This window comes from Triplophysa dalaica, chromosome 3, assembly GCF_015846415.1.
Source record: "Triplophysa dalaica isolate WHDGS20190420 chromosome 3, ASM1584641v1, whole genome shotgun sequence".
Lineage (NCBI taxonomy): Eukaryota > Metazoa > Chordata > Actinopteri > Cypriniformes > Nemacheilidae > Triplophysa > Triplophysa dalaica.
In genome coordinates this window covers 5,499,619-5,527,004 of record NC_079544.1, presented here as the reverse complement: position 1 = coordinate 5,527,004, position 27,386 = coordinate 5,499,619, and the positions used below count along the sequence as shown (strand labels likewise).

The 27,386-nt window shown below is 43.8% G+C and overlaps 1 protein-coding gene across 1 annotated transcript; it reads right to left on the bottom strand.

The window, feature by feature from the left end:
• Positions 1–1,019: 1,019 nt before the first annotated feature.
• Positions 1,020–26,022, bottom strand: ptch2 (patched 2). Its single transcript, XM_056744379.1, has 22 exons — positions 25,436–26,022; positions 23,828–24,020; positions 16,689–16,878; positions 16,510–16,579; positions 16,308–16,399; positions 14,137–14,332; positions 13,925–14,046; positions 13,214–13,361; positions 12,378–12,509; positions 12,145–12,300; positions 11,973–12,065; positions 11,758–11,883; positions 10,976–11,094; positions 10,126–10,865; positions 8,856–8,998; positions 8,582–8,762; positions 8,212–8,492; positions 6,973–7,110; positions 6,742–6,884; positions 3,100–3,490; positions 2,503–3,010; positions 1,020–2,387 (listed from the first exon to the last, which is right to left on the bottom strand). Exons 1-22 carry the CDS (start codon positions 25,583–25,585, stop codon positions 2,353–2,355), a joined length of 4,347 nt encoding a protein of 1,448 aa, XP_056600357.1. The 5' UTR covers positions 25,586–26,022; the 3' UTR covers positions 1,020–2,352.
• Positions 26,023–27,386: the final 1,364 nt, after the last annotated feature.

Genomic DNA, 27,386 nt, shown 5'->3' with positions numbered 1-27,386 from the left:
TCTTATGTTGCAGTTCTTCTGCAAAGATTTCATACTATCCTGCTTTTACATCAGCCATTTCCACAAAGCAACACTTTTCGCACGTCCCCTTTTGAGAAACTTTAACTCTTGACATATAGAACAAGATTGTGCCCTACGGGCCAAGTTCATGTATCTGACCGCACGAGGCAAAGCCTGTGACATGCTCTCTGTCTCCTGCGATACTAAAGGGGCCTCAACAGAAACTTCAAAAGGCAGAAGTGTATCAGATTCAGACAGGCCCGAGGTAACTGACAGATGAGCCCGTGTTGTGGGAAGCAGAGGAATTTACAGCACACGCCTTTCATCTCCATAGGTGGGCTTATTGTACTGAAGACACTAGCCTGGGGAGTCACAACAATAAAACAGGAAGTGTGGAGCTGATACATCTAAACTTCCTTCCCTCCTTTCACACTCCTACATCTGTGGAATGTTTAGTCATCTAATGTGGTGTGACTTTTCAATCACATCGCAGCTTTTCTTTGTGTAATGACAACAGTGCAAACAACATGATGTTTTAAAATAAACACATGAGTCAAGAGGTTTTTTTCCGCATTTATTTTGTTAGTTGAATTCCTATAAAGGGTGAAGGAAATGATGGTCACATCGTTTCTTTTTTCCTCGAACAAAGTTTTCTGAAGTCACAGTGTTTTAGACAACAACAATAACAGAAACTCTTCAAATCTTTACATGGAGAAGGAAGGGCAAAGAGTCGCAAGGTGGACAACTGTAGCCACCCCTTTCCTTCATAATTTCCAACAGCAATATGAAGATCTCAATTCCCACCCCACCCCAAAAACAAATAGATATAATTATATATTTATATTTATAATATATTTACTCTTTAAAAATATAACTTCAGTCTAGCGACTAACATCTGTACAAACTACAAAAATAAAAATTTTATATAAATAATTTATATGGCATGACATACATTTGAAACAAAACCCCTATGCAGGACCCCATCCCGTACCCCCTCTCCTGTCTCCCCGTGCCCCTCCTGTCCTTACGCTGTACATGTGCTTTCGATTGCTTATGTTGTGTTGTCTTCCAGATACAGTAGCTACTTATTTTGTTAAATATACAGACAGAAAGAAATAGCGTGTGAGAAGCTGCCACTTAAATTTACACATTTCCCTGCATTTAATCTGGCAGTGATTTGACCAACACTGAACGAGTGAGCTTTTTAAGCTGAAATACTGCCTGAAATTGGACCCAAGAAAGAGAACTGAACCTAAGACAAAATACTGAGAAGTCTAGCACCAGAATTTGTTACCTGTCCCTACACTGGCCTTAAGGGAGAAGCCCGGAGGGCAACTTCCTGGTAAACGAATGCGAAGGGCAGTCGCTATGTACAAAGCAGCCAGCAATATATAAAATAATGAAAATCTCCTTTTGCACTTATGTAGTATTCCCTTTCTAAATCATATTTGGGTAAACGTGTTTGCATGATATCTCCCAAACATTTACTGGGACATATATAGCGACAAACTGAAGCTTACACAATGTATTGCTGAAATAACCGAAGATAAATTTGACCACTCTTCAAGTATGTCAATGTAGACTGCAAATGACCACAAAATGAAATAATGTAACATTTGAGTCACAGTCTGTTCACTGCACACTGTACAGTACAACACATAGAGAGTTTCGCACTAACAAGGAGACCATGAAATGAAAACAATATAGTAACTTATTAATGAACAGACAAGTCAAGTTGTAAGACTGAAAGAAGGCACAATGGTTGCTGTCAGGAAAAAAGCTAAATAAATAAATGAAAAACACTGGAAATTACAGAAACTGCTATCTGTGTAGATATAGATTTTGTACAGTGCAATAAGTCAACATCTTCAACCAACACAGATAAGCTTCCTATTGGCTGCGGTATAAGAACTTGTTAAAAATAAAAGTAATATCTCTGCTTGTGATGGGGAAAGGGGCACTGCATATGTTCAAGACATGTCATCTTAAATTTGAAGTGTAGCAGCAAAAAAGGAACACTGACCTTCCATTTCAATAACCTAATATTAACTTCTTTTTACATATAGCACATTTCAGAATCTATACAATGGAGGAAACAAGGCCTCCAAATCCTCTTATACACAAGTGAATACACAAGTTATACAGCACGATTTAAAATAGTTTCCCTCTTTTTTAGTATTAAAATATATATATATATTTATAAATGTCTTAAAAGACCTTTTTAATATTTTTAAAATAAATCCTCTCATTTGTGTGAGGTCTATGTACAGTTCAAAGACACCAGGCTGGGGTCGGGGATTGCCCGAGGCAGCCAAAGATTTCGGACAAAGGGATGCGGGGGATGGGAGCAGTCTAGCAATCTTTGGCTGCTTGGATCCATGCACCACCTGCAACACACACAGAAAAAAAGTATTAAAAACATGGTTAGAAATCAGTTACCAGTTATTTATAACAAATGAGTGATCTCTATATCTACAACTAGAAGTGACCATTAGTTCTTACCTAGCGCCTGGTTAGATTGATGCTGGCTGTTCTCTGTGGGTTCCAGATCTTGAAGTTCCAAAGAGTCTGTCTTATAATTTGAAGTTTTTCCATATGTTTGAGAAGTTCTCTTAGAGTCCTCGAAAGAGTCCGACTCGGTATCCTCAAACCCTTCGTGCATGTAACCCTGATATGACCCCGGCAAACTGGGGTGCACTGCCACTGTCACAGAAGCTGTGGCTGTAACCATGGTGATGGCATTGTTAGGCCGCTGCAATGCCCCGGCGCCATTGGCTGGGGCTGTAGTCCTGTTTTGCTGCTGCCTTCTCCCTGGTTGTGGCCCTGGGCCACACTGAGTAGTCCTGTGAGGACAGTGGGTTCTGTCACTTGGTAAATGTTGTCGCTTTGGCCCTTGGTACTCGTGTTTGTTATCCCATCGCGTGATTTGTGAACTGACAGAGTTGACGGCATTCTGGGCAGACTCGCTCAGCTGTCCTTTAGTGCCTGTTTCGTGGAAAGGCTTAACCACCTTCGAGGCAAAAACAAATGGAAATGGATTAAAAAATGAAACAAACTGTTCCTTAATGTTGTCTTTTTTACTCGACATGATAAACTTACTGTTAGCTTAGGGAAGCTGGGGTTTTTGCTGGCTTCCAGTAAAATATGGGAGGTGGGAGATTGAGCCGGGGGTGTGATGTAGGGGCTCCTGTCACAGTACTTGTATTCCTCCTCGCCGATGCCGGAGGTGGTGGTAGTTTCAGAATAGTAGTCGGATTCGGAGGGCTCAGAGAATGCCTGACGCGGTGCTTTCGGCATGTTCCCAGTGTAGTACCCGTGGTGGTTCATAGGTGGTGGCATGGGTTCAGGGGAGGGACTTTGCAACTGATTGGCGTTGTTAACAGGCACAGACTCAGTAGGGGGACCCATGAGCGACAGCAGTACTGGAAGTAGCACCAAACCATTCAGGATCCCCAATAATGTCAAAATGGCCAGCACAGCAAAGAAGTATCTGTAAAAGAAAGCACAAATAAAGAGATGTATAAGCATCATGCAGGAACAAGGTGTCAATATTTGACAGCTATTGCAAGTGGCCCCCTTATCCAATGAATTTCCTCTCCCTGCTTCCTTTCTTCTGGCAACCTGACAATGCTGGAGGGAAATTCCTGGGTTCCATCTTCGAAGCGAGCGCTTGCTCTCTCTCCCTCTGGGAACCCTCATCTATCATCACTGCCCTGCCACTTCCTGAGGGGATGTGTTTACATTAGCGAGCAGATTCTACGTGTCAGAAACACTCGGTTGCTTTCGTTCGCTCTCCCTCTCCCTGGCTCGAAAGCTGCCACTGCTGTTAATGTAATTTTCCCCTCCGCAACTTAATACCCCCTCTCATTGAGATCGTATTTCTCCTTGGCCAGGGCACACCACCTCTATGTTTACGCTGGGCAGACCTTTGCTTTCTATCTCTTTCTTTCCACCGCCCTCTCCCTCCTCCTTGCCTCCGACAGCCATGTTGGCTCGAGTGGTAATCACGCAACGCTAGCAATGAGATCTGTTGAAAGCCATTTCTTTCACGTGTGGAACAGACTGAGCCAGTAAAACTGACCCTAGAGTCCATCAACAACGCTTCCAACAGTCAACAAGCACTAAGACTAGCTGTTCTGTTGAAACTCTTTGGACCACACCATTTCTCAGTAGGGGAACCTCAACGCAATACTGAAATGTTGCAGGAGACACCACCCTCACTCGCCAAAGCCAAAAATATGGAGGTCTGGTTGGCAATGGCACTAGCAGTTTTGGTGATGCATTGCAGAGATGCGAAACGCTGCACGTGGCATCAGAAATGTGTATTTGAACGAAGGGGCCAAGGGAGAAGACGGTGAATGAGGTTCTTCAGGCTCAAACGCTAGTTGCGGTATGTGCCCCGGATGGCGTGTTAACATGAAGAGCTCGCTAATAGGCTACAGGGCTGCGAGGGTGTCTGTGTCTCTGTGCTTCAGTTCAGAGCATTATGGGAAGGCTCTGATTCACCACAAGAAAGAGCGAGCACAAGAAAATTAGAGAGCACTTCGGTTAAACGCTTACACTGAAAAGAGACAATTCAGCTGTTTTAGCTGTGGTTCAGACTTCTGGAGGTAGGGAAAAAGAGAAACAGGATCCGGAAAAAAAAGTCTGGTATGTTCTCTTAACCTCCCACCCTCTGACCATTTTCACTTCTGTCACATCTACAAGAACCTTGGGTTTCAAAAAGAATGAAAACGTTCATCTTTGGCGTATCTGCTTGGAGCATTCCAGGCGTACGGTGGAAACTGCTGTCCATTGACCCGTCTCCTCCAATGAGGCAATGTGTTTGCATTGGCTGTATGAGAACCGTCAAGCAAATGAATAAACCAACCCTGTTAAAAAGATTACAGGTCTGACGCTCATCGCGCTGTTGAACATTCATTTTGGATCTATTTTAGTTAGCGTCTCTATAACGGCTCCCTGAGGAGACCTGTATCACGATATAAAAAAGACTGTAATTACCTATTTCAGTCGTTTTGCACAGTCAAACAGAGATAATATTTAAACTGACCTCTAAAACCCAAATTTCCAAGGTGGCCTGTTGGGGTCTGTGTGTAAAATGCAACACTACCAGAATTATATGCCACATTTAGACCAGAGGCAGAGCTACGCTATAGGTTTCATTTTCTCCACCCCATCCTCCCTCTTTTTTCATGTCTGCCTCATTAACACACAAGAATCAGACAGCGTGAGGGTGAACCGTTTTGTTTTTTGCTCAACTCTTCGAAACTTTCTACACCGATTCCTGAAAACACTTAGACGACTTGTGCAGTGTGAGTGACACTTCGGCAGGAGTGCGAAAAAGGCACAATCATCCTTTAGACACAATGTTCAATGTGAACATGAGGCCTGTTTGAGAATTTAAAAAAAATGAGCCAACCATCTCTGGCTGCACTTACATCCACCTTTTGTTGGTTAAAGGCACTCATTTTGTCTGACGGTCCTGTATACATGAAAAGGCTGGAAAAAAGGCGCTTGTTTATTTTACTAAGTCAACATTCCGAAAGTGGAGCGTGATTTATTTAAGGAGTAAAAAAAGGAGAAAAGACTAAACCATCCACGGGCCCTGCTTGGGTCAGACCTCCAGAGTAGACCTAGTGTTAGGAATTCTGTTGTTTATATAAACTGTAATCTTTTCCATTCCGAGTCAGGGGTTGGAAGGGGTGGCTCGTTCTGAGAGGGGCCGCTGAGCTTGTTCTCCTGTTTATTCAGTGTCCCACAGCCAGGAGATGTTTACAGCAATGTATTTATGCTACTCCCAAGCTAGAGGGCTAGGCCTCTCTCTCTCTTTCTCTACATCTAAACAGGACCTCCCACTGTGAATGCCCCATTATTGGCACACCACTTTCACCAAATGGTTCGCTCCAATGCCCAACCCCCAATCTTTTCCTCAGCTTTACCACTAAGCAATCTGGTCTAACACCCCCCTGCAGTTTCCTGGACACCCAAACTGTGCTGCTTTTCCTTGTATTTACAATCTTCGGTGCAAAAAGAAAAGGCTCTTTTTAACATCTTAGGAGTTGGGAGACTATTGTAAGTTTTACTTTTTGGATATAATGCTACGTTTGATCCTCTAAGCATTTTAACATCTTATAACATTGAATTTCTATTTCATGAGTCTCATGGGGCGGCTTTCAATGTTGTGGTTTGCTTCCAGCAAAGCTCACGTCCAACTGAAAAACACTGTTATATGCTTCCTGGGAAGCAAACATTAAACCAGGCAAAAAAAACTCCCAAATGTACTGGTTGCAGGGTAACTTCCGACTGTTTTGTATCGAACCAAGGATGGACAGAGCGAACTTTCATATGCATGCACTGTAGAAAAAGGTGCAAAAGCTGTGAACCAAATGATTGGACAGGTGATGTCTTCCCCAAAATCAGGGGGGTGACATTATGATCGTGTATGAGTCACCGCTCAGTGGGTTGTATATTTACATGTTTACAAGCAGCTGCTACACTCCCTTGATGTTCCCTCCATTTGTTGCGCATTCAAGCAAGTCAGAGGATGTTTGTCAGAGTGCCTTGGTGGTCTGAGGGGAGTTAGTATCCAGACTGACAACACCAGGTGATGAGGGAGAGGTGGAAGGCAAACGTTACCACCTGTACCCCTGAGCCACATGGACAATTTTTTCCTCCTGCCACCCTTTTCAAAGTCGGCACACGGGCCAACTGCAGAAACCAGCATGGAGAAGTGTCACTCACCTCATGATGAAGTCGAATTCTGAGCCGGCAAGCATAAGGACTCCCAGCAGAGTGGAGATGGCGCCGTCAATCACAGGAGCAAACATATGCTCCATTGCCACAGCTGAACGAGTGTTCCTGTCCCCGATAGCAGTCAGGAAACCCTATATAGTGAAAATTGACTGATTGATTCTATGTATCTTGAAGAAATACAAATACTAAAGGACTGAAAGTTATGAAAAGGGGCCTTACCAGTGCAATGTGCACAGTAAACTCCACTCCAATACCAACGGAGGCAATGAGGATGACCACGGGAATGGCGCTCAACTTAATACCAATCAATCCCATGATGCCAAAAAGTTCCACAGTCATCATGGCCAAAATAAAAACCTGAAAGGCAAATATAAAGGAATATATGTTAGCTAAGGTCTCAAAAATTGCATGCTTCGTAACAGCCTATATGTCCATTCATTGACCCCAAGAGAAAGTATGTGTTGAAATAAATGAGTGACAATCCAGAACTGGGTCTCTTTGGGTTTGCATCCTCCACTTTTCACTGTCACATGCCCCAAGTATCACATTACCTCACGACCCATGTCCTGCCCCCACCCCATGTCTTCTCAGTTTCAGAGCAAGGGAAACGAGTGACACTATACGTTAAAGCACACAAGGACCTCCCGTCTGCCATCATGTTCCTGGTACTATTTAGCCCTCCATGTTTTTCTACTCAACAACTTTTTGATACAATACAGTGGGCACTTGGTTAAGTCTTTGATGTTGGCAGGGGTCACAATTTGGTCACGCTTAAATTGGAGATGGTAAAATCCATTTTACTGCGGCCACATATAGGTTGTAAAACTGAAGAGAGCAGGGATGGTTTTCTGAACATGTATGTGGGAGAATATGATAAAAAAAATCACAGCTCTACATTATTAGGTATTAACACTTAAACATAACAAGCTGTAACTCTACAGCTAAACAAAAAATACATACATAAATACTATGCATGCTAAATACAAAGCCCAAGCAGCTTGTGAAATGCCTTTAAAACGTTAAACTAACCCACCCACCGGCTCCCCCCACTACATACGGCCCCTGACGGATGGGTTTAGCAGGCCAAGGTCGTGACTGGGCAGATCAGTCCTGTCCCTAAATTTCTGGACAAAGGCAGTTGAAGGTAAAAGCCTTCAGGAGAGCTTTGCATTTCGCCTTTAGAAAGTCTTGCAGCACCCATTTAAATGACAAAAGAGATGAGGGCAAGACTATGTATGTGTGTGACTGTGTGTATATGTGTGTATGCACGCAGCACCCTCTAGACAACCCGCCAAGGCCCTCCCCAGAAAACCGCCCTGGTGGCAAAGTTATTAAGCTGTGCTGAGGGGATCAGGGGGAGCGAGAGAAATGAGAGAATAGAGGAAGAGTGTAGAAAAGAGAAAGACAAGTCAGAGAGCAAGTTGGAAGTGGATTAGGGTGAGGAAGAGGTAAACTTACAATGACGCCTGCGGTCCACGGGTTGAGGAGGAGGATGGCGCACACCAGGAAGGTGCAAGCAAGGACGATACTGATGGACAGCAGAAACCAGTGGCGTAGACCTATGTACTGTTCCCAAAACAGAAATGGGTAGCCGTTGGGATAGTTCTTGATGCCCTGGCGCATAAACTCTTCACAAATGGAGCGCACACTCTCGATGGCCTCGATGAAGTCGGAAGCTTGTCTGAGCCCGTTCATGTAAAAAGGAAACTGTGCAAACTCCAGAGGCTCAGCTGCAGGGACTAAAGAGAGAACAGGTTTCAGAATGAAAATAACATTACAGCATTTGAGTTCATGAACGAGTGCTGACACGAGAAGGATGGTCACTTACTGCGAAGGTTCTCCCCAGTGGTGTCGTACTTATCATGGATCCACTCCCGAGGGTGAGGGTAGAAGTTGGCTTGAGAGGCAGCATAACCCAGTGGATCATTACTGACCCATACTGTCAGGTAAATGTAGAACACCTCAGGGGGGATTAGACCATCCTCATCCACCAGCCGACGGGTTGTGAGCTTTAAGCGAAGCAAAACATGTAAATAACCAATTTTTTAGGCAGTAAATTTGTTAGGTAGTATTTCTTCATGCTTCAATAGCTGACCACACACCTGGCTGTAGTTAAAAGGGTCTTTCTTGGAGCCAGTCTGTATAAGAAGCTTGTACGCAAGTGCTCCATCCTCAGTGCCATTGCGATAGCTGTCACGGGTGATCCTGCCTGCCTTCCAATCAGCATCGAATGTAGATTGCAAACCTATGTGGAGCACAGAAATGCGAATTAGACCTACAAATTCTGACTTGCAACAAGCAAACATATTTATAAGTTTCCATTCACAAGCATGCTATGAGCTTCTTTAGCATATTTACTGCCAAGCCAATCACACAAACAGACTTTCAAACCAAATGCCCTCCCCTCACTGAGTTCTCCATCTTTCTGCCTGCTGCTGAATAAGTGTGTGTGGGCTGAATAAACTAACCAGAGAAAGCATTTCGAGCTCTCCAAATGAAAAGTCTGGCAACAGCAGAAAAACAGTTTCCACAACCATTCCGTAATTACAGACATCTTCTCACAAGAAAAGGAAATGGCATGGGGGGCCCGAGAGTCAAGGGAGAAAAAGTCTTTCAACTACTCCCAGTTTCCACAGCCATTCACAAGAAATCACTTCTTTTAAATTCACTGAGTTTGAACTGTTGTAGCATCACATCACAGTTAAGGTCTTATGACAGGATAATGTGAGCAGAGGGTACACAAAACGTCTGAGATAACCCCTGACCCACCCACAATACTCTATTTGGCCAGGTGGAAAGCAGACAAAATCAGATGACAGGAATGAACTTTCCCTGAACTCGTTCTCTCACCTTTCCTAAGAGATAAGACCTTTCCTGATCTCACATAAAGAATGAACGAAAATTATGAAAATGAAAATTATAGTTTATCTGGCTTATTTTAGCATAGCTATGTTTCATATTTCCTCATTATTTGGCAGATTCGCTATGTCCACAAACTCAAATATAGACTCGTATCTTGAGAAGTGAATGATCATAAATGGCTTTGCAATGTTCATACAGATTTTTTTCAAGTCAAGAGCCCACTTGAAGCCTATACAACATTCTGTTTCCTAAATATGGTGCCGGCCTTTCCTTCAATAAAATTCATGCCATTGTCCAGGCAAAAAAATACATACTTAGAACAAAATCATTCTTATTAGTTGTAAAAACATGAATTACAACTCAAACGGTACAGGGTGAGTTACAGGCCTTATTATTTTGGGTTATCTGTATAGTAATAGTAAATAGTAACAGTAGCAGTACTGTAGTAATAGTAAAAACTGCTTTAGCAAGCAAAGCTAAATAAGAACACATTGTGAAACCAAGTCTTACCTCTGAGCCAATCCTGGAAGTAATGGAGCCACATTCTGGGCAGTTTGTGATTGCTGTCCTTAATCACATATTTCACAGTGTTAAAGGCATTGTGAAGTTGTATAAGCTGTCTTTGGGAATGGGCATAGTCAAAGCCATCCATAGTAACCAGGTACATGTTATAGAAGGAAAAGTATTTAAACTGGGACGAGATGAAGTCATACTCCTTTGTGTCCCTAGGGACAATGTCAGTCAAGTAGAGTCCATCATGAACCATTGTTGTGCCATAGAGGCTAAGGCCCAAAAGAGCGACAAAAACGACAACAACCACAGTCTTGGTTTCTGGCTTAAGCAACACGGGGGCGTATTTTTCTCGTGCAAAGCGGGAGAGATTCCAGCGGAAGAAAGGGAGCGGCACACACTCGCGGCCCTCTTTGGGCTCCTCCACCTGGGCCAGGAGGTCTCGGGTGGAGCTGGAGTTTGTGAACAACTGGGAGCCATAAGGATCGGTGGTCGGAGTGGGGGTGGAGAGAACCATGGATGGAGGGCTGGTGGAAATCTGGGAGGTGGGAGGCAGTATGGTGACAATATGCTGGCCAGCAGCATCACATTGAGTAAAAGCCTGGACGGTTGTGGTGATGTGGGTGCTGGTGGTAATAGTGGAACCGGCATAGGTGGGGGTGGCAGTGGCGTGCTGGTGGTTGTCATTGGCATCAGAGAACTCTTGAGGCTGGATCTGGATAACTCGAGATGAACAGGGACTGGAAGGGATGGAAAAAAGCAACATATTAAACAATTCTGTCATGCACCAATCAGTATTTTAATAACCAAAAACTGAGTATGAAATAAGTGAATAGGCCATTTTAGTTACCTGTAGAAACAGCACAGGATATCCAGTCTTTTGTCCTCACGCCTGTGCAGGTCCAAGCTCAGAATGGCAGGGAAGATCAGAAGAACCATGGCGAAATTAAAGACCACCACAATAGCCGCCTGAAATAAAAAGTGAGAGAGAGTTCAGGACAGAGGCCAAAGTCTTTTCCTTCATGAGTTCTACGTTGCCATCCGACTCCACAGCTGCCGTCTGAACTTGAGAAAAAATACTCTGCATTCAGGATCCCTCACTGTTTTAGTACCTCGGATTGAATCCCAGAAAGTAAAATATGCACCCTAAATCAACCCCTCCCCACACACCCCAAACAGTCAACAAGCCAAGGAAAGGGGACTCCCAAGGTCACAACGAGTCTGAGCAGAACAATCCCCCCCAACTCCGCCAGCCTCAGACAGACATTATATTCGGTATCATTACAGCACGGACCACCCAGGGCTAGCCTGGGGAGATCTGAGAAACACAGTCTGGGTGATATACTGATATATTCACTCATCTCATTATCTCTCTGTATTCCCTTCCCACCTGAGAGCCAGGCTGTGAATTTAGGTGGATGAAGGGGTTTGACAATAAAAGAGAGAGAGAATGCCAGAAAGAGATGAGAACAAAGGCCGTCCTAACTCTGAATTAACTTTGACCGCTCCTTTATTAAAGCCACTTTTACTGGCTTTTCCACAAAGTCACTGCCCCTGCCAGTCTTTTTTAATGGGCATCACAGGGCGCAGTGCTTTATGATATGTTTAAAAGCAGAAAACGCACAATCGTACCTGAAGCGAGAAGGCCCGGAGAGCAGGAATAGGCACTAGGGCAGCCATGAAGAAAGCGATCATGTTATTGATGGAGGTCAGCGCCACGCTGGTGCCTGTTCTTCTCAGACAGTCACCCGTTCTTTCCTACAGAACACAGGAGAGGGCAAAACATGAGCTGTGATCTTCTTGAGCAACAACACTCAAGTTCCAGAGAATGTTTAGAGGCTATATACCTTGAATGGGATATTGGACCTGGTCTGAGTAAAGGAATGAGCCAGCAGGAACATGTCATCCACTCCAATCCCCAGGGCTAGGAACGGCAGCACCTGTAGAGAAATACACAGCACTGAGTTGCAGCCCTCAGGGAAAGTGTAAACCGAAGACGTTGTTCAGGTGTGTATATACCTGTGTGGTGGCGGCGTTGAAGGAAAGCCCCAGCAGTGAACACAATCCAAGTCCTGCAGCTACAGACAAAGCCACCAACAGCACTCCTGCCAGCCCAACGGCACCTTGAGACTTAGCACAGTCCCAGCGCAGCATGGTGACGCATGCATATGCAAGCTGTGCGCAGAGAATGCATGGGTAAGAAAACAGCTCCACAAATATTTCAGTTAGCTTGTAGATAGCACATGTCTTACCATGAGCAGATAACCACCTGCCACCCGGATTACACTGACGTCGGAGAAAGACTTCATAATGTCATTGAGAGTGGTGGTAGAGAAGGCATAAACGTTAGAAGAAGCATTCTGAGGAATGCTACCGTGCACAACCTGGAAAGAAAAATCACAATTTGAAATATTAAACCAATACATGTGTTGTGATACTGAATCAATCTTAATTTACATTTTCTGACGAGCCACACAAATATATCCACCTTGTTTTTAGCCCAATAACACACAAACAAGATAGCACAAGTCCCTATGATGCTCGACAAGCGAGAAATAATCAGCACAGATGCCAGAGGGCAGAGGTCACATGGATCAGATGAGATCACATGGTCTTTCTGGCTACTCCATCAGCGCCATGAATGGCCGACAACCTTAAGGGGAACGAAATACCCCTGCACTTTGTTTTTACAGTGCCCTATACCCCCAACCTCCCTTGACTCCACTTCCCTCTCTTTTTTTTCTGAGGCAGCAGATATCGCTGTAGGCTCTTCCCTCCCTCTCTCTCTTTCAGTCAGCGGGCTAGGTGTCAGTTATCACAAAAACAGCTTGTTCCTATAACTGGGAGTCTGTCGGTGGCCTCCTAGGAGGACTCCGTTTACTAGGCAGCTGAGGATTGATGGAATTCAGCCAGACGTTGCCATCCTCTGGTCTAAGGAAAACAACCCTCCCGCACCACTTGTGACCTCATAGACTGACCATTGCTCCTTTCTGTTTTCCTCTTCATCCGAGCCCAACATCCTCTAAAATCATTCAAACCATTCAGGCCTAACAGTGAGCCATACATGTAGTATGAAATCGGAAATTACCTCAACAAACTTTCTCTGCCAGGACTCCAGGATGGCAGTGGCCTTGTCCTCATTCCAGTTGATGTCGTGGATCTCGTAGTCGTCTTTAAAGTGCTCGTAGAGCTGTTTGGGACTCATGAGAAGGAACATGGTCTGAAGGGCCTCGGCACTGTAGAGGACAGATGAAATTTTGTCGAAGGTGAGCGTTTAGTAGAAAACAAGATAAAAGACTGGAAAGGCACGGGTGGCCTCTCACTTCCACTGAGAAGGCTCTAGAGCTCTTATCCCAGACTTTCATTTATTGCAGATAAAACCGCATTGAAAATACACACAGGGGATTGAATTACATGGGTCAAACAAATTTGCCTTCGTTTCTGGTTTAGGCACAGTTTGTTTACTTTGCATCACATACACCTTTTTTCTATTACAATGTGTTTTCGTTTTTCTCCGCTTTACATTTTGGATCCATCCATAGGTTACGTGGCTGTCCATCATGTTTAATTGGTCTTTCCTATACCGGGGTCAGAGGTGGAAACTGATCCCTCCTCATGCGAGGAATTCTTAGGATGTGTGAGGTTATTAAGAATCAAAAAGATTCCTCTCTCTCTCTCTCTCTCTCTCTCTCTATCTCTTGTCTTTATGCTTTTCCCTCTCTCTTTCTCTCTCATCAGGGCCTCCTAAGAGAGGCCCACCCACATGCCCACTTCTTGGCTCTCTCCTTTCTTTTCTCACCTCTGCAAAGCATTCTGGGAGTCCTTTACTCTTTCGCCCAGGATCAACTCCTCCTGCCAGTGCATGAACTTCTTAGAGAAACCATGGCAACCGCCCTGAAGCTCCGCAGCAATGTCAGGGACCTAAAGAAAACACAGACAGCGCGTTTAATGCAAACTCATAAAAACTGAGAAGTCAAACCCATAACAACACATTCGCAACATTGTGCCCACCTGCTGCGGGTCCTTATTGGGGGCACTGTGCGGGCAGTCTGTGTCGTTGGGGTCCAAGCAAGGGCGGTTCATATAGGCGTGGCCCACCTGAGCCTTATCCAGCATCTCTCTGAAGCCCTCCAGAGACGTAAACTGGCTAAGCTCCTCCATCAGCTTGATGGGGTCTAAATTCATCCACTGAATGTCAGGCATTCCCCTACGAAAGCAAACAACGTGATGCATGAATATACACTGATAAATTGTCACATTTTAATCTTTTTTTTAATGTCCTCATGAAAACCCTATTATCCCATTACTATTGCAACTTCTACGCTACTGCTTTGATGGCACCGGTCCCTCCCCGATGGTGGCGGGCTACAGATGCTGCATAAAGTAGCGTTTATTATCCTGTTACACGGAGAGGCATAATGTCCCGGCGGTCTACATGCTGCTGTCTCTTAACTTTGTGCATCGAGTCATAACAATTACCTCTGCCACTAAACATCTTGATAAAAATGAAGGCGGGCAGTGGGAAAGTTTGGAAGGGCTGTGCCGACCCTCCTGAATGCTGCTTTGAGCACAGTGTTCTGGTTTTAATCTGTCTTCGACGGTTATTGAGAGACTGGATTGTCGTCTATTGATGTGCTAAGGGCTAATTCTCCACAGTTACAGTTTATCTCCATTAACGAGTTGATTTGCTGCAACATAACATGTAAGCAGGGTGGTTCTTCAAAACTGACACTGATAACCACAAAGCATGAAAAATTATATTATCCTGTCATTTTCACATCCAGTTATCATGCCCTTGAAAACATGTCTAGTCAATTCCTAGCTAAAATCTCAGCGAAACATGCCATAGAACCTACGCTGATACCCCCGAGTGAGAGAGGGGCCATTCACTGTGATGAATATTTGTGGGTAAAGAAGAATAAAAGTGAATAGTGTCCTAACTCCAGGCCCAATCTCACTCCAATAACTCATGAAGAGCAGCTTCAAATAAAGCTGGTCCTCTCCCATTCCCACATACCAAGCGCCTTTGCTCCTGCTTGCAAAGAGAGTCTCCTTTATCTCCTATTTTTTGCTTGAGTGAACCGGCCTGGGCCCTTTTGTTTTTCCATAGATTGCTGCTCTTTGTTCCCCCAAGTTTTTTCTCCCTCACTCTCTCCCTCCCTTTCGCTCTCTGCCTCTCTCCCTTTCTCTTTTCCCTTTGGATAAAAAAATACAGCTGAACTGAAGAGAAGCCTGAGAGGACATTAGCATCAGCGGCTACCTCAAACCTCTCTTAATGCTCAGCAAAATAAATAAGAAAATAAATGACATTGTAAATTTACTTTTGTCTGTGATAAAAGAAAAAGGATAACTAACATGCAGTGAGAATTTTTGTACTGTCACCAACTGAATCAAATAACACATTTCATAATCCAAAACATTGACAACAATTTAGTGAGCATTTTACAGAGATGTTACGAGTGGAAGTGTAAACTACCAAACTGTCCACTGTTAATTTCCCTCTCCTTTCTATCTCTCACTCTTCTCTCTTTCTGGGCCCACGACTTGAATAATGCCCATTTTATTTGTTGGACAACTTACAGCTCCGAGCCTGAGCAATTACCATGAGAATGCACAGTGTTACCCAGTGCTGACAAAGCCGTGCCCCCTCCAGGGCCCCCTCACTGATGGACACTCACTCGTAAACTAAAAGAATGCTTACCATTGTCTGACCCAAAGGCTCCCCAGTTCCCCCACCACTCTTCCCTCCCACCCATCCAGTAGCAGTCATCTCTCGCTCTCTGTCCCCGTTCCGTAAGGGCTTCCTCAGTCTTGGAGGGGGAGAACGGGTGGTGGGACAGGGGTGCAGGATTAGAGATTATCCTGCAAAGCCCCCTCACCACACCGATGACAGCTCAAGTCCAAGCGACGAAGGAACCAGCCCTTAGCTTATCAACAGACTAAATAGAGCTTTTGCTAAGGGCTTGATGTCAGAGTTTGTCCCAGCCAGGGTCATGTTTGGTTGAAGGTAAAGCCCAATTGTTACAGCAGAGTGTGTTATATTTGGGGGGGGGGTGTGTTTAAGTAACTCTCCCTTAAACCGGCGTTAACTCTGTAGCTCCTAACTACTGGCTATAATTAACAGTCAAATTAAGTAATAAATGAATCATTAAGAGAAATGGGATCATGTGTAAAATGCTTACGGTAAGTAGGCAGAGCCTCCCTGCAACTTGGAACCTTCCCAAAAGCAGTCCAATGGAGTCACAATCATACAGGGGAAAAGTTTATCAATCATCTGTAGAAAAGCATTCAAATTAATAAATTCAATGACACGACACCAGAAACTACAGCATAAACGCATTAAATACAAAAATGGAAAAATATCAAACATTTAAAAATGCTTACCCTCTCAATCATGACATTCTCTATAATCGGGACTCCAGACTTGAAGCACATTTTATTAAGATCCCAAGATCTGTTGATAGATATCACAAAGCCACATATTGAAATACATCATGTTGGGGCAGGACCGTGTGTAAAAGCGTTATTTAATTCCCTGTAATCCTGTGGGGGGTTGTACTCACTTTCCATAAAGAGACACCTGGACTTTGCTGGCTGATAGAGCAGCCTCCAGGTGGAGCAGCAAATCCTCCTGGGTAAGAATATTGGTTCCTTCCTGTTTGGGTGTCTGTATGAGCATCTGGGTGGTGAACACTGACTCCTCTCCCTGCTTCTCCTTCGTGTACCGCAGTTCCTTGCTTACTCGACTGCCGGCTGAGAAAAAGAATGAACTTGTTAATTTTTTTAGTTGGCTCAACCAATGGATTTCATTTAACCCTATGCATAAACAGTTGCAGGAACTGTACAGTTGTGTGATAATGTTTCAACAAGGTTAATGTCATAATTAAACCTCAATAAACTGAAATTAGAATCACCACGGTTCTCATTCCCCTGTGTACTGTCCATCCGACCACAGAAACAGATGTGAGGGCCGGATTTGTGCTTCCAGCACTCAGAAGTGAGTGGAAGTGTTCTCTTAAAGCATACGACACAGATCATGCAGTCACACGAGGCTAACAAACAGGCTTTAGCAACAAATCCCCCATAAATTGTCCAACATTTGGTCGGCTAAAATAATCCTCAGAAACTCTATCCCGGGTTATCCGTCCCACCACTGGTTTAGTTAATGAATAAAATGACAACGTTTAGCACAAACTGTGGTTTCTCATAAGAAAAACCCAAGAATATTTTAGGTCTTGATCTACAGGTCACAATGCCTGGATCCAAGATGTGAGTAGTTAATGGAAGTAGGGAGTGAGGCACAAGGGTAGAGGCAAAAACGCTGTTCATGTGGTATGCTGAGCCGGGATAAAAAGCATCAAAGAGCACAGAGGAAACTCCGGAGTCCAGCCTCCTAATTAACAAAGGCGGTAGTGAAAAGAGGTCTCTGGGTATCTGTGGCCCTGCCAAATGCACATGAAATGAACCGGCCCGGATCAGAGCCTGTCCGTCTGCCCCTCCGTGTCCCAATACATGAAGACAAGCCTGCAGAGGCTGCACATCTCATTGCTGTGTTAATTGTGAGAGGGAGAGAGAGGCAATAACAACAGTAAAAGAGAAAGATTGTGGGTCATAACACTACTGTCCTTATCAGAGTATGCTGCTTTGATTCTTTAAGATCCTCTTTTTACATACATGAAAGGTTCTGTTAAATAAAAGAAAACTGGTCTCTGCGCAGAAGAAACAAAGGTTTGGACTGTAAATGCACAGGAACGTCATCAATTCTGCGTAGTTTCTCAACAGCCACTGTAAACCGCACTGACGCGTACAGCCCGACCCATGTAAACACTCACCCTCCTGGTTTCATTCACGCAGCTATCTGACATCTAGGTTACATAAACACATTGCTTCGGCTATATCTGAAGGCCGTTTCCATTTGCGAATGCAAACGCGTTTTTTTGTCGATCTACAGACAGTGTGTTCATATTTAATGCATTCAGGCATCTGCAGGAATTGAGCTCCAATCCTTGGGCCTGTAATTACAGAGGCTCCTGAAGTAAATTATAGCTATTTGTGTCTGGTTCCTCCCATCTGGACCACCCAGCTTGAGGCCCGAGTGGGCCCCGCCGCTCAGTCACCGCTCCACTCAGCCACCCTCCAGATGGGAGCTCTGCTCTGTTCTCTCGGCTCGCTGCTGCTGTACGCTTAAAGAGACAGGCACGCAAATACTTTCACAGCCAGAAACACACAAGGTGGGAGGGAAAAAAGGAACCGGGAGACACGAGAGTGTTCCGGGGTGTAAATTTGAGATTTAAACAGCTAGGTCTGTTCATTTATATGAAGCCTGAGGATTTGATGGTGCCGGGAAAGGTTCTGGATAGGTCTGCGCTCACGTAAAGAATAAAGAAAAATAATGACGCTAAAACCTGCACCTGCACATGGCACTTGTATGTAAACAGAGATTCCCATCACCCTCCTTCCTTGGATGTGCTTCATTTTTCACAGCCCGAAGGGTGACATCACCATCACAGGCCAATTATCCACGAGGAGGGTCTGACCAACATTCCCCAACATAGCAGGAAACCAGCCTCAATGTCTCGCATATTACACAGCTATGCAATGGACCTTGTAAATTCTCACTTGCACATAAAATGCTATGAGCTAAAGTTAATCTCCAGACAAACGGATGCTTCTGCCTTTGCTGGGTTGTTCACAATGGGGCGAAGCCTTTAGAAGTGTTTCAGCTCCCACCCATGAGCAGACCAGCAAAGAGAGCGGGTGTAAGAAGGTTCCCTCCCAGGGAGCAGTATGGAAAGTGACATGTAATTAACCATGGAGAAGAAGCCCCCTATGTCGCCTCGGCAGTGGACCCTCATGTCCAACGTTTACCAATCCAAATTCTCAAATGGCCTTTTCAAATAAAAAAACAATTTTAACACTTAAATACATTTCTAATATGCTTTAAAAAAATTCTGGAAGGCAAGGAATAATGTTTTGCCCATCCTCACATGGTGCAGTTGCACCGAGCAACAAATTCTGAATCCAGTGCTTTCTCCATTAGAACAGGCCACCTTCAAAGTGTTGTGGGCCAGATTAGAAGGATTAAGATTCTTCTGAAAGGACTCACGCTGTTCTGGAGGAAGTCCCACATGGAAAAGTGCTGAAAGAGACATTTTTACCTGTTTTCGCCACCCAAGTAAACTCAAGCACACAGATACGCAGCCGGGTGCCAGTGCGTGCCCAAGCACACACTCTCTCCCGTACGTGCATTCACTGGCTCTTTCTGTTCTCCCTCTTTCTCCCACACGCATTAGTATATGAAACCGGCAAGAACAAAACGAGCCGGTCCGGCTCTTTTGCCTCGGGTCCGCCAAGCCCCCATCTAGTCCATTCCAAGCTCTTTGTTTGATTTTTTCTTCCTCTTCTTTTCATACACATTATGTAGACAAGGGGGATAGATTTGGCTCAAGCGCAAATCTTTTTAAACATTTCAGCTTCACTGCAACTCTCAATCACAGAAAGTCTCAATGGCCAGACCATGACTCGGAGAACCACCCCATCTCGCCCCAATACAGTGGCAGATGGAGGCTGCTCCACCTCTGCCTCTGTGAGCGCTAACACGAGACTCAATGCGGGCCTTTGTTGCACTCATTTTCAGTCTTTCTCAGTTGTTTCCCAACAAACAGAATAAAATGAAGCGAGCAAGTCGCCACAAAAGCAAATTGGATCTAGAGTTTTCCCAGAGAACGAAACAATAAGGATGGGAATTATCTGTGTGTGTCATCCTGTACATCTCTGAGGTAACTTTCGGCTAGTGTGAATAAACGATAGCTCATAATGTGCATCTTTTTGAAAAAATATTAAAAACAAATCAAGATGGCCAAGACCTTGCTTGAGCTAGCATCTATTCAGACCTCATACTTGTCTCAGCATTGACATAAATTTCCACTGGTTCTGGCATTTAGGTCCTGGCCATTTCCATATGTATAGCCGTCCCTGTACTAATTATGCTAATCAGTCCTAGTGTTGGCTGCTGTGAAAAATACCCACATTAGGCACTTCACTGGCTGCTAATGCAGCTTAATGTGTGGTTGAAACATACATTCATCCCACGGTGAAAGGCAAAATTTTTCCACGTTGCTGGTCTCATTCAAACTGGAAATGAATTTATTGAGCCCAGAAACCATTTCTTTTCCACCAAGCACCAAGAAAATGTGAAAAAAAATACCCGATCTTAAAGAACAAACTGTTGAGGAGTATAAAAAGGACACTTTTTTTGCAAAAAGTGACAATTTTCTTATTTCTAAGAAGTGGATCAAAGAAATGACCCTCATTGGCTGAATGTAAGAAATACTGTCTGAATCGAGCAGTGAGAGGGGCAGCTTCATGGGGGTCTGGACTCCTCCTGCCTCTGCTGGCGTTGTTCTAGTAACATTAGCTTAAAAATATAAACACAAAGGTGTGCCACGGAGAGAGGCTGTGATTTACTCTCACCACAGATGCCAACGGGACTCTATTTCATTTTTCCCTAGATATTGCTCCATTGACAGCCTTTAAAACGGCATCAGTGTCCAATGTTTAAAAAACAATCATGATGCCAAACAAACTGATTAGGTCAAAAGAATGAAGACGCTGGCAGAGAGAAGCTGTAATTGGCTATGCTCTGAATTGGGGTAGACTCCCGGAGAAGGGAAGCATTCAGTTCTTGTGGCTGTTCTTGAGTAATAGATGTTGGAAGGCCGGCCTGTGTGTGTGTGTGTGTGTGTGTGTGTGTGTGTGTGTGACGGGGGGTTGAAATAAACATTTTCAACTGACCCAGGTTGACTCTGGCCTTGTTTGTACTTTCTACTGGTGAGGTCTCAGTCTCGGCAGTTTGAGTTTATTTACGTAGCTGGGGTACTGCGGCTTGCCATTCACCTCCAATAATGCCTCATAGAGCTTTCTTTCTCTCGAATCCGCCACCAGAACTGGTAGACTGTGTATTTTCTAATGAATTATTGCATTTAGCTAACATATTTTATTTAGATAACTGCTCCTAACACACAGAAAGCTCTACGTATATCTCTGTACAGCATGCGCTTGTGCCCTCGGCCTTCATACGGTGTATATGTTCATTATACGTCTCTTCTGCTGCTCTGTGGTTTTATAAAATTCAACCAGGCCTGCTACCCCAGAAATCCCTGCGCACGTTTGTGTAATGTTTGCACAGCTTGTATGTGTGTACACGTCTGTCAGGCGCACCAAAATTGTGTCAAAACGGATGAGAAAAATTAAGCTACGGGCGTATATGAGCAGATAAACATGTCCGTCTGTTTGAAAAAGTTGTCCATTTGTTTAGGCCGGCGCACATTTTTGCAATGACTGTTAAATGCCAGCAATCCTTTTGGGAGGCCAGAAGTACTCAAGCATGTAATCGCATATCAAAGTATGCTCTTTTCCCCAAAGCTGATGGGTAACATGTCATGGACAAAGCTTTCCTCACCCTTCACTCTAAATGCGGAATCACTCAGTCCAATAGCAAACGACTCACAATTACAACAAGATGTAGCACTTCGGCTCAGTGTGAGAAACCAGATGAAACGATTAAAACTCTTTCTCAATCTTTCTAACCATCTCCTAATTTTCAAAAAATTCCAACACTTCAGAAAAGATGAACGTTTCTTCAGTCAAACCTCTATTCTACATTTTATTGTATTACCCGTTCTGTCTTCTGCCACGCGATGAAGGCTACATCACACTTTCCCATAAATAACTTCATCTGCAAACCATACAAAACCTCAATAACATGCATTTTCTGCATTAAAGAGGGACAAGAATAACACACAAGGAGGTGTTTTGTGACCCAATAGACAAAATACAGTGTATTCTCTAAAGGCGTCTATTCTGCGGGTCTGTTGGTGTAAGTCATCTTCAGACCTATGGTGGGATGTTACTTTTCGCACATCGTTTGATGGAAGGCGGAAGCAATTATGGATGGCTGGGTGGTCCCTGAGGACATGGACACTTGGTGGCCCGGGTGACATTTGGGTGGGGGTGAAGAGCAGGGGTGAGGGAGGGACAGTTACCACCTCGGGGGTAAGTAATGAGGCGGCATATGCTCCGAAATGCACAGCTGGCCAAGTGTGAGTTCCACGGGCCAAGCAAATCTTTATTGCTCCCACACACAGCATATTTGAATGTTTGCGAGCAGTTCGGATGTGGGACATGCAACTTTTAGATGCAACTGCATTATAAATCATGTTATGTAATTCCTATCAAGAGTGCAGTAACTTGCCTTGTAAAACACGTATTAATCTTCTTTTTTTGGCCTAGGACACATGCTTTGGATACATGCAACTACGTATGTAATTGTCAGCAACTGCACTAGGTAGCGAATGCTATTTTTAATCACCAGACCCATTATACAACATGTTTCTCCCTGTGACTTTTTATGTGTGCATGCGTGCAGAAGCGAGTATGTGTGGGTCTGTGTGTGAGAACTAACCTCTCCTTGTTACCATACCACTTACTCCCCATTCAGCCCAGAGCAGCTTTGTCAATGGGCTATTGGGGGAAACAACGCAGGCAGAAACTTTAGAAACATAGGGACTGCCTCTTAAAGGCACAGCATTCCTTTTCAACACTCGGGCTCACTTCACTCCAGGAGCCCCATACTTTATTCCTGCTTAACGTTAAACCACAAATTTCGCTGACAACATCAACTCCCTTCTCTTTAAACTGCATCCAACGTTCTCTCTGGAGAGCTCATATAAGTTCATATATCAATGCATTACTACACTGCTGCGTATTTCACAAATAATTATAATAACAAAATTCGAAGGCTTTTAAACTTTTCAAAAGTCATTTACTTGAATGAGCAAGCATGTAGTGCTTTATATGCGATGCTCTACAGTTAAAAATTCCTTCACCTTTCTTTTCTAAACCAAACTGATGTTAAATGCAGGTACACGTACAACATGTTTTAATATCAAAAGTCAAACGACCGAAATACTGACTGTGCACATGGGCGTGTGTGTTGTGTGCGCGAGTGTGAAACAGGTGGGTAAACTTCAGCTGCATTCACGTTTTTTGGTAGAGGGGGGTGCCTTTATTGTTGAATGGAATCCAAGAATAGTGAAGGACCACACAGCGAGCAGGAGGGGGGAGGGTCAGCGCTCTCAAAGATGGCTAACGATTCACACACAGCCCATCTGTGCATGGGATCAGCAGTGTGGCGAAAGCCTAGGGGGCTTAGGAGGAATTTGGCGGTGTGAAAACCAAATAAAGCTGCCTGAAAATGCACAGATAAGTGAAGTGCGCAGAAAGGACGTCAAACGGGAAAAGGGGGGAAAAACATCAAGCGCACCAAACAATATAGGCTGATGGGGAGAGAACAAGAGAAGGCTTGCATGAGCTAGGAACAAGAATGCTACGTGTGCGTGACAGGAGATATGGAATTCCAGAGGCCACGGTCTATGTCCGCTAAAAGATCCTGAGACTTCATATCAGAAGCCCACACAAGGTCTGGGTCAAACATCACCCAACAACTGCACCACAATCACACTTTTCAATCAGAGAAGTTGAGCAGAGACAGTCAACTTGTTTCGAGGCGAGACAAAATCGAGCCGTACTAACAATATAATATGCTTCCCCTGTCTGGACAGATCGTATAGACAGTGACATCACCAAAAAGCAGTCCCAAAACCCACCCATGCGGCACCAAAATACGAAAGCTCAGACTCACCTTCCACCCATAGCTTCTCGATGTCTGTTTCGATGGCAGCCACTCGTAAACCAACAGACAAGGCTCCGAATACAAGAAGTCCGATGAAAAGGACTTTTCCACAGTGTCGCTGTATGTGACAGCCCAGAGAAAAGAGAAAAGCCTGGAACTTCGCCCGAATCCACAGTGGTGCTTTCTGTCCCACAGCTTTCCCCTGAGACACAAGAGAGAAACACTTATTCACATGTACAGCGGTGCTATTTCAGATCACTTGTAACAGGCGGTGCCCTGCCAGGACACCGAACTGTTTTGACAACGCAGGAATCAATATTTACAAACGAGCCTATTTTATTTCTCTTTGAATGACAAACGGTCGGGCACACTGTATAACAGAGAAGGTAAAAGATGCACAGGCATTATATTCTTTATCAGTTGTTACTCTTATGTTCGCTATAAACATCATATTCTGCGAATGACTCCTAGACGTAGTTTGAATAACAGTGTGAACAGTTAAGGCTTTCTTAACAAATCCTCTCGAACCAGGGGTTAACACTATAAACCCACCAATACATGTATGCAAACATGATAAAACGTTCATGAACCTTCATTAACTATTAAAGGGACTTTTCTAAACATCTCACAGGCCTGGAGTTTCACGGCAGGCCTGTAAGCAGCATTACGCAAAAAACTGATGGTAAATTCAAGCAAAGTTTAACAATCTTTCTTAAAAACATCACAGCTGTACATTTTTTATTTAATCCCAAAAGACATGGGCATCAAACTTGAACTGCTGTCAGTCTCTGTTTAGGAACTACAACTGCATTAGGAGATCCAGTTTTTACTTCAATCAAACACATTTACTCAAGTACTTTTGTTAACGTTTCCTTATTATTTCTAGACACTACAAGTCTACCATTAATGCCACTTAGCCTGGTAATTGTACTGTAAACTTTCTAATGCTTTCAATAAAATCGCAAACTGAAGATAAACAAACCTTTTCATGCGCAATTTGATTGAAAGTGTAGATTAACCTAGCTAGAATCGTTTTTTATAACTGTAGTGTGTTCGCGCCCCAGTGTAACTGGACAAGTTTTGGTTTCACTCATGGGAGTTTTGACACATAGCCAAGCGTTCATGCGCTTCACTGATGCTTTGTCAGATCAAACTTAATCAGTGAATTCCTCATCAGGACGCGCGCGTTGTCAAACAAACACGTTACATTTGTATCTATACCAGACTGAACACCGAGACAGTGCGGCACCATATAGACTCAAAACGCGCGTATGTCTGCGCTAAATGAATGGATCCTCCGCTCTCATTCATGAAAGTCCCTGTCCGAACCTACGCTTTGCTACTAGTGTGTTTTACTCTCTACGTAAAACGACGTTGAATCAAACTAGGTTACAGAAATCAATTCGAGATGAAGACGCTGCGTAAATGTGCGTAATCGTTTCAGTCCTACTTGCCTCATTCAAATTAAATCTACACTACGATAGTCGAGATTACCGCAAACACACTAAACCTTGGCAAAACAATGTAGTTTACAGTTCCCTGAAATTGCAAATCACACACATGAACAACAAAAATCGTGGTGGGTGTGTAAATCCCACTCGAAAACACGTTAGTCACCTTAGAAATCTGTTTTAACGCAAAAGCGGCGTGGCAGTAACTGGGTCTCCGGAGGAGATCTGAGTTCACAGGCGGCGGAGAGCGCGTGTAGCTCGGGGGTAAATCTCCAAAAACAACACCGGCCCCCGGGTCTCTGGGATCCGTGGCCATAGTCCAAGCGAGAAAACGAAGAAGCGCCGAAGAAAGTTAAAGACGAACGCGGTGCGTGAGGCAGCGGCGATAATAACAATAATAATCCAAGAAACAGGACGCGCGCATCCGTCGGGATAAAGTTGAAAGGATATTCTCTAGTCTTTCCTTGAGCCAAAGTCTTCCAATCCCATCCCAACATTATGCGCCCGAATCCGTATAGATCCTTCGGTCTTCATTCGTACAACTGGTGCTCGTAACTGGTTTTAAAGCTGCGATAAGTGGCGAGCAGATTCCCTCAGTCTACCTCTGATCCTGTTGCAGTAACATTTGGAGAGGTAGCCCCTTCGCGAATCCTGAAAAGGGTGGTTTGATGGAAAAGTGCTCTGGTTCTCATTGGCCGAGGAAGAGGCAAATTACTTTGCAAACATCTCCTATTATTAGCTGCTAAGCAACAGCTCGCCAAAGTGGAGAGAGAGGGAGACCACCCAGGCAGGCAGGCAGCGCCGGGAGGGGGAAGTGCGAGAGGAACTCGCCCGCTCGCTCACCGCACTGCTGCTCTGCTCTGCTCTGCTCTGCACATTTCCAATAGCCTCAGCTCGTATTTTAACACGCTATCACACATGCCATCTACACACACACAGATTTCTTTTTTACTGACAGCCTGAAACAGAGAATTGCAATACAAGTTAATCAGATGTAGCCTTATACAGTAGGATAGTCTAACTTAAAAACACTTTTGGGGAAAGGGCAAACTATGAAACGAACTAATAATAATACATTTAATAACATTAATGACCAACCAAATGTCAAAAGAAATTTCATTTGTTTCAAGAGCATTTGTTGTTACTTCTCTTAGAAGATGAACCGTTGTCTAGCTGTAGGACCCATGTTTGTTTTTATCTGTTGTAAAATCATACTTAACCCAAATTCACTTTATGGTCTCAACACGGTTGCTATAGATAAACGATGGTCTATCTACTAAAACTGATGGTAATCAACACATGTGCAAATAAACTACACTTTTACTATATGTGACCCTGGACAACAAAAAATGTTTTAGGGGTCAGTTTTGCGAAATTGAGATTTTTACATAATATGAAAGCTGAATAAATAAGATTTTTATCTGTGTATGAGTTGATAGAATAGGACAAAATCTGGCTGAGATACAAACTTTTAAAACACAGGAGTGCAAAAAAAATGAAAATATTGAGAAAATTGCCTTTGAAGATGTTAATCAGGGGCACTGTGGCAGACCATCCACTCACAAAAATAAAGTTTTTATATATTAAAGGTAGGAAATTTACAAAATATCTTCATGGAACATGATCTTTACTTAATATCCTAATGATTTTTGGCATAAAAGAAAAATAGATAATTTTGACCCTTACTATGTATTTTTGTCCTTTACTACAAATGTTCCCGTGCTACTTAAGACTGGTTTCGTGATCCAGGGTCACATATTATAAGTAATATAATATTGGCAAGCTTATGTCACACAACAAAATAAAATGGCAGTTTTTTTTGCAAACCGTGATTTACTCAGGAGTTTATTAATTGCGTAATTCTTTGATAAATTAAAAAGTTAAAAAATAAAAGTTGGCAAAATGTCAATATACGTCAAATCCTGGGATACTCCATCGGTTAACAATGGTGTTGTTTTTACATTGCCAATTTATCAATATCGCACAGGACGTTTAAATCAATGGGTCACGTGAGGGCCGGTCGCTTTGCTGCTGGCCATTGACACTTGTAAGCAAGTTTCGGTGAACATAACCATCCTACAGCAACAACAGGAATTCAACTCGTCCGCATCACAAAA

What these genes read in the sequence shown, in the direction of transcription:
- ptch2 (XM_056744379.1), bottom strand. Translation starts at nt 25,585, where the DNA reads ATGGCCACGGATCCCAGAGACCCGGGGGCCGGTGTTGTTTTTGGAGAT. An exon ending in GGAGGCTCTGCCTACTTACC is followed by an intron (nt 14,333 to 16,307) that starts GTAAGCATTTTA and finishes TTGCTTTCGTAG; the next exon opens with GGGAATGCCTGACATTCAGT. An exon ending in CAGGTGGTTATCTGCTCATG is followed by an intron (nt 12,301 to 12,377) that starts GTAAGACATGTG and finishes CTCTGCGCACAG; the next exon opens with CTTGCATATGCATGCGTCAC.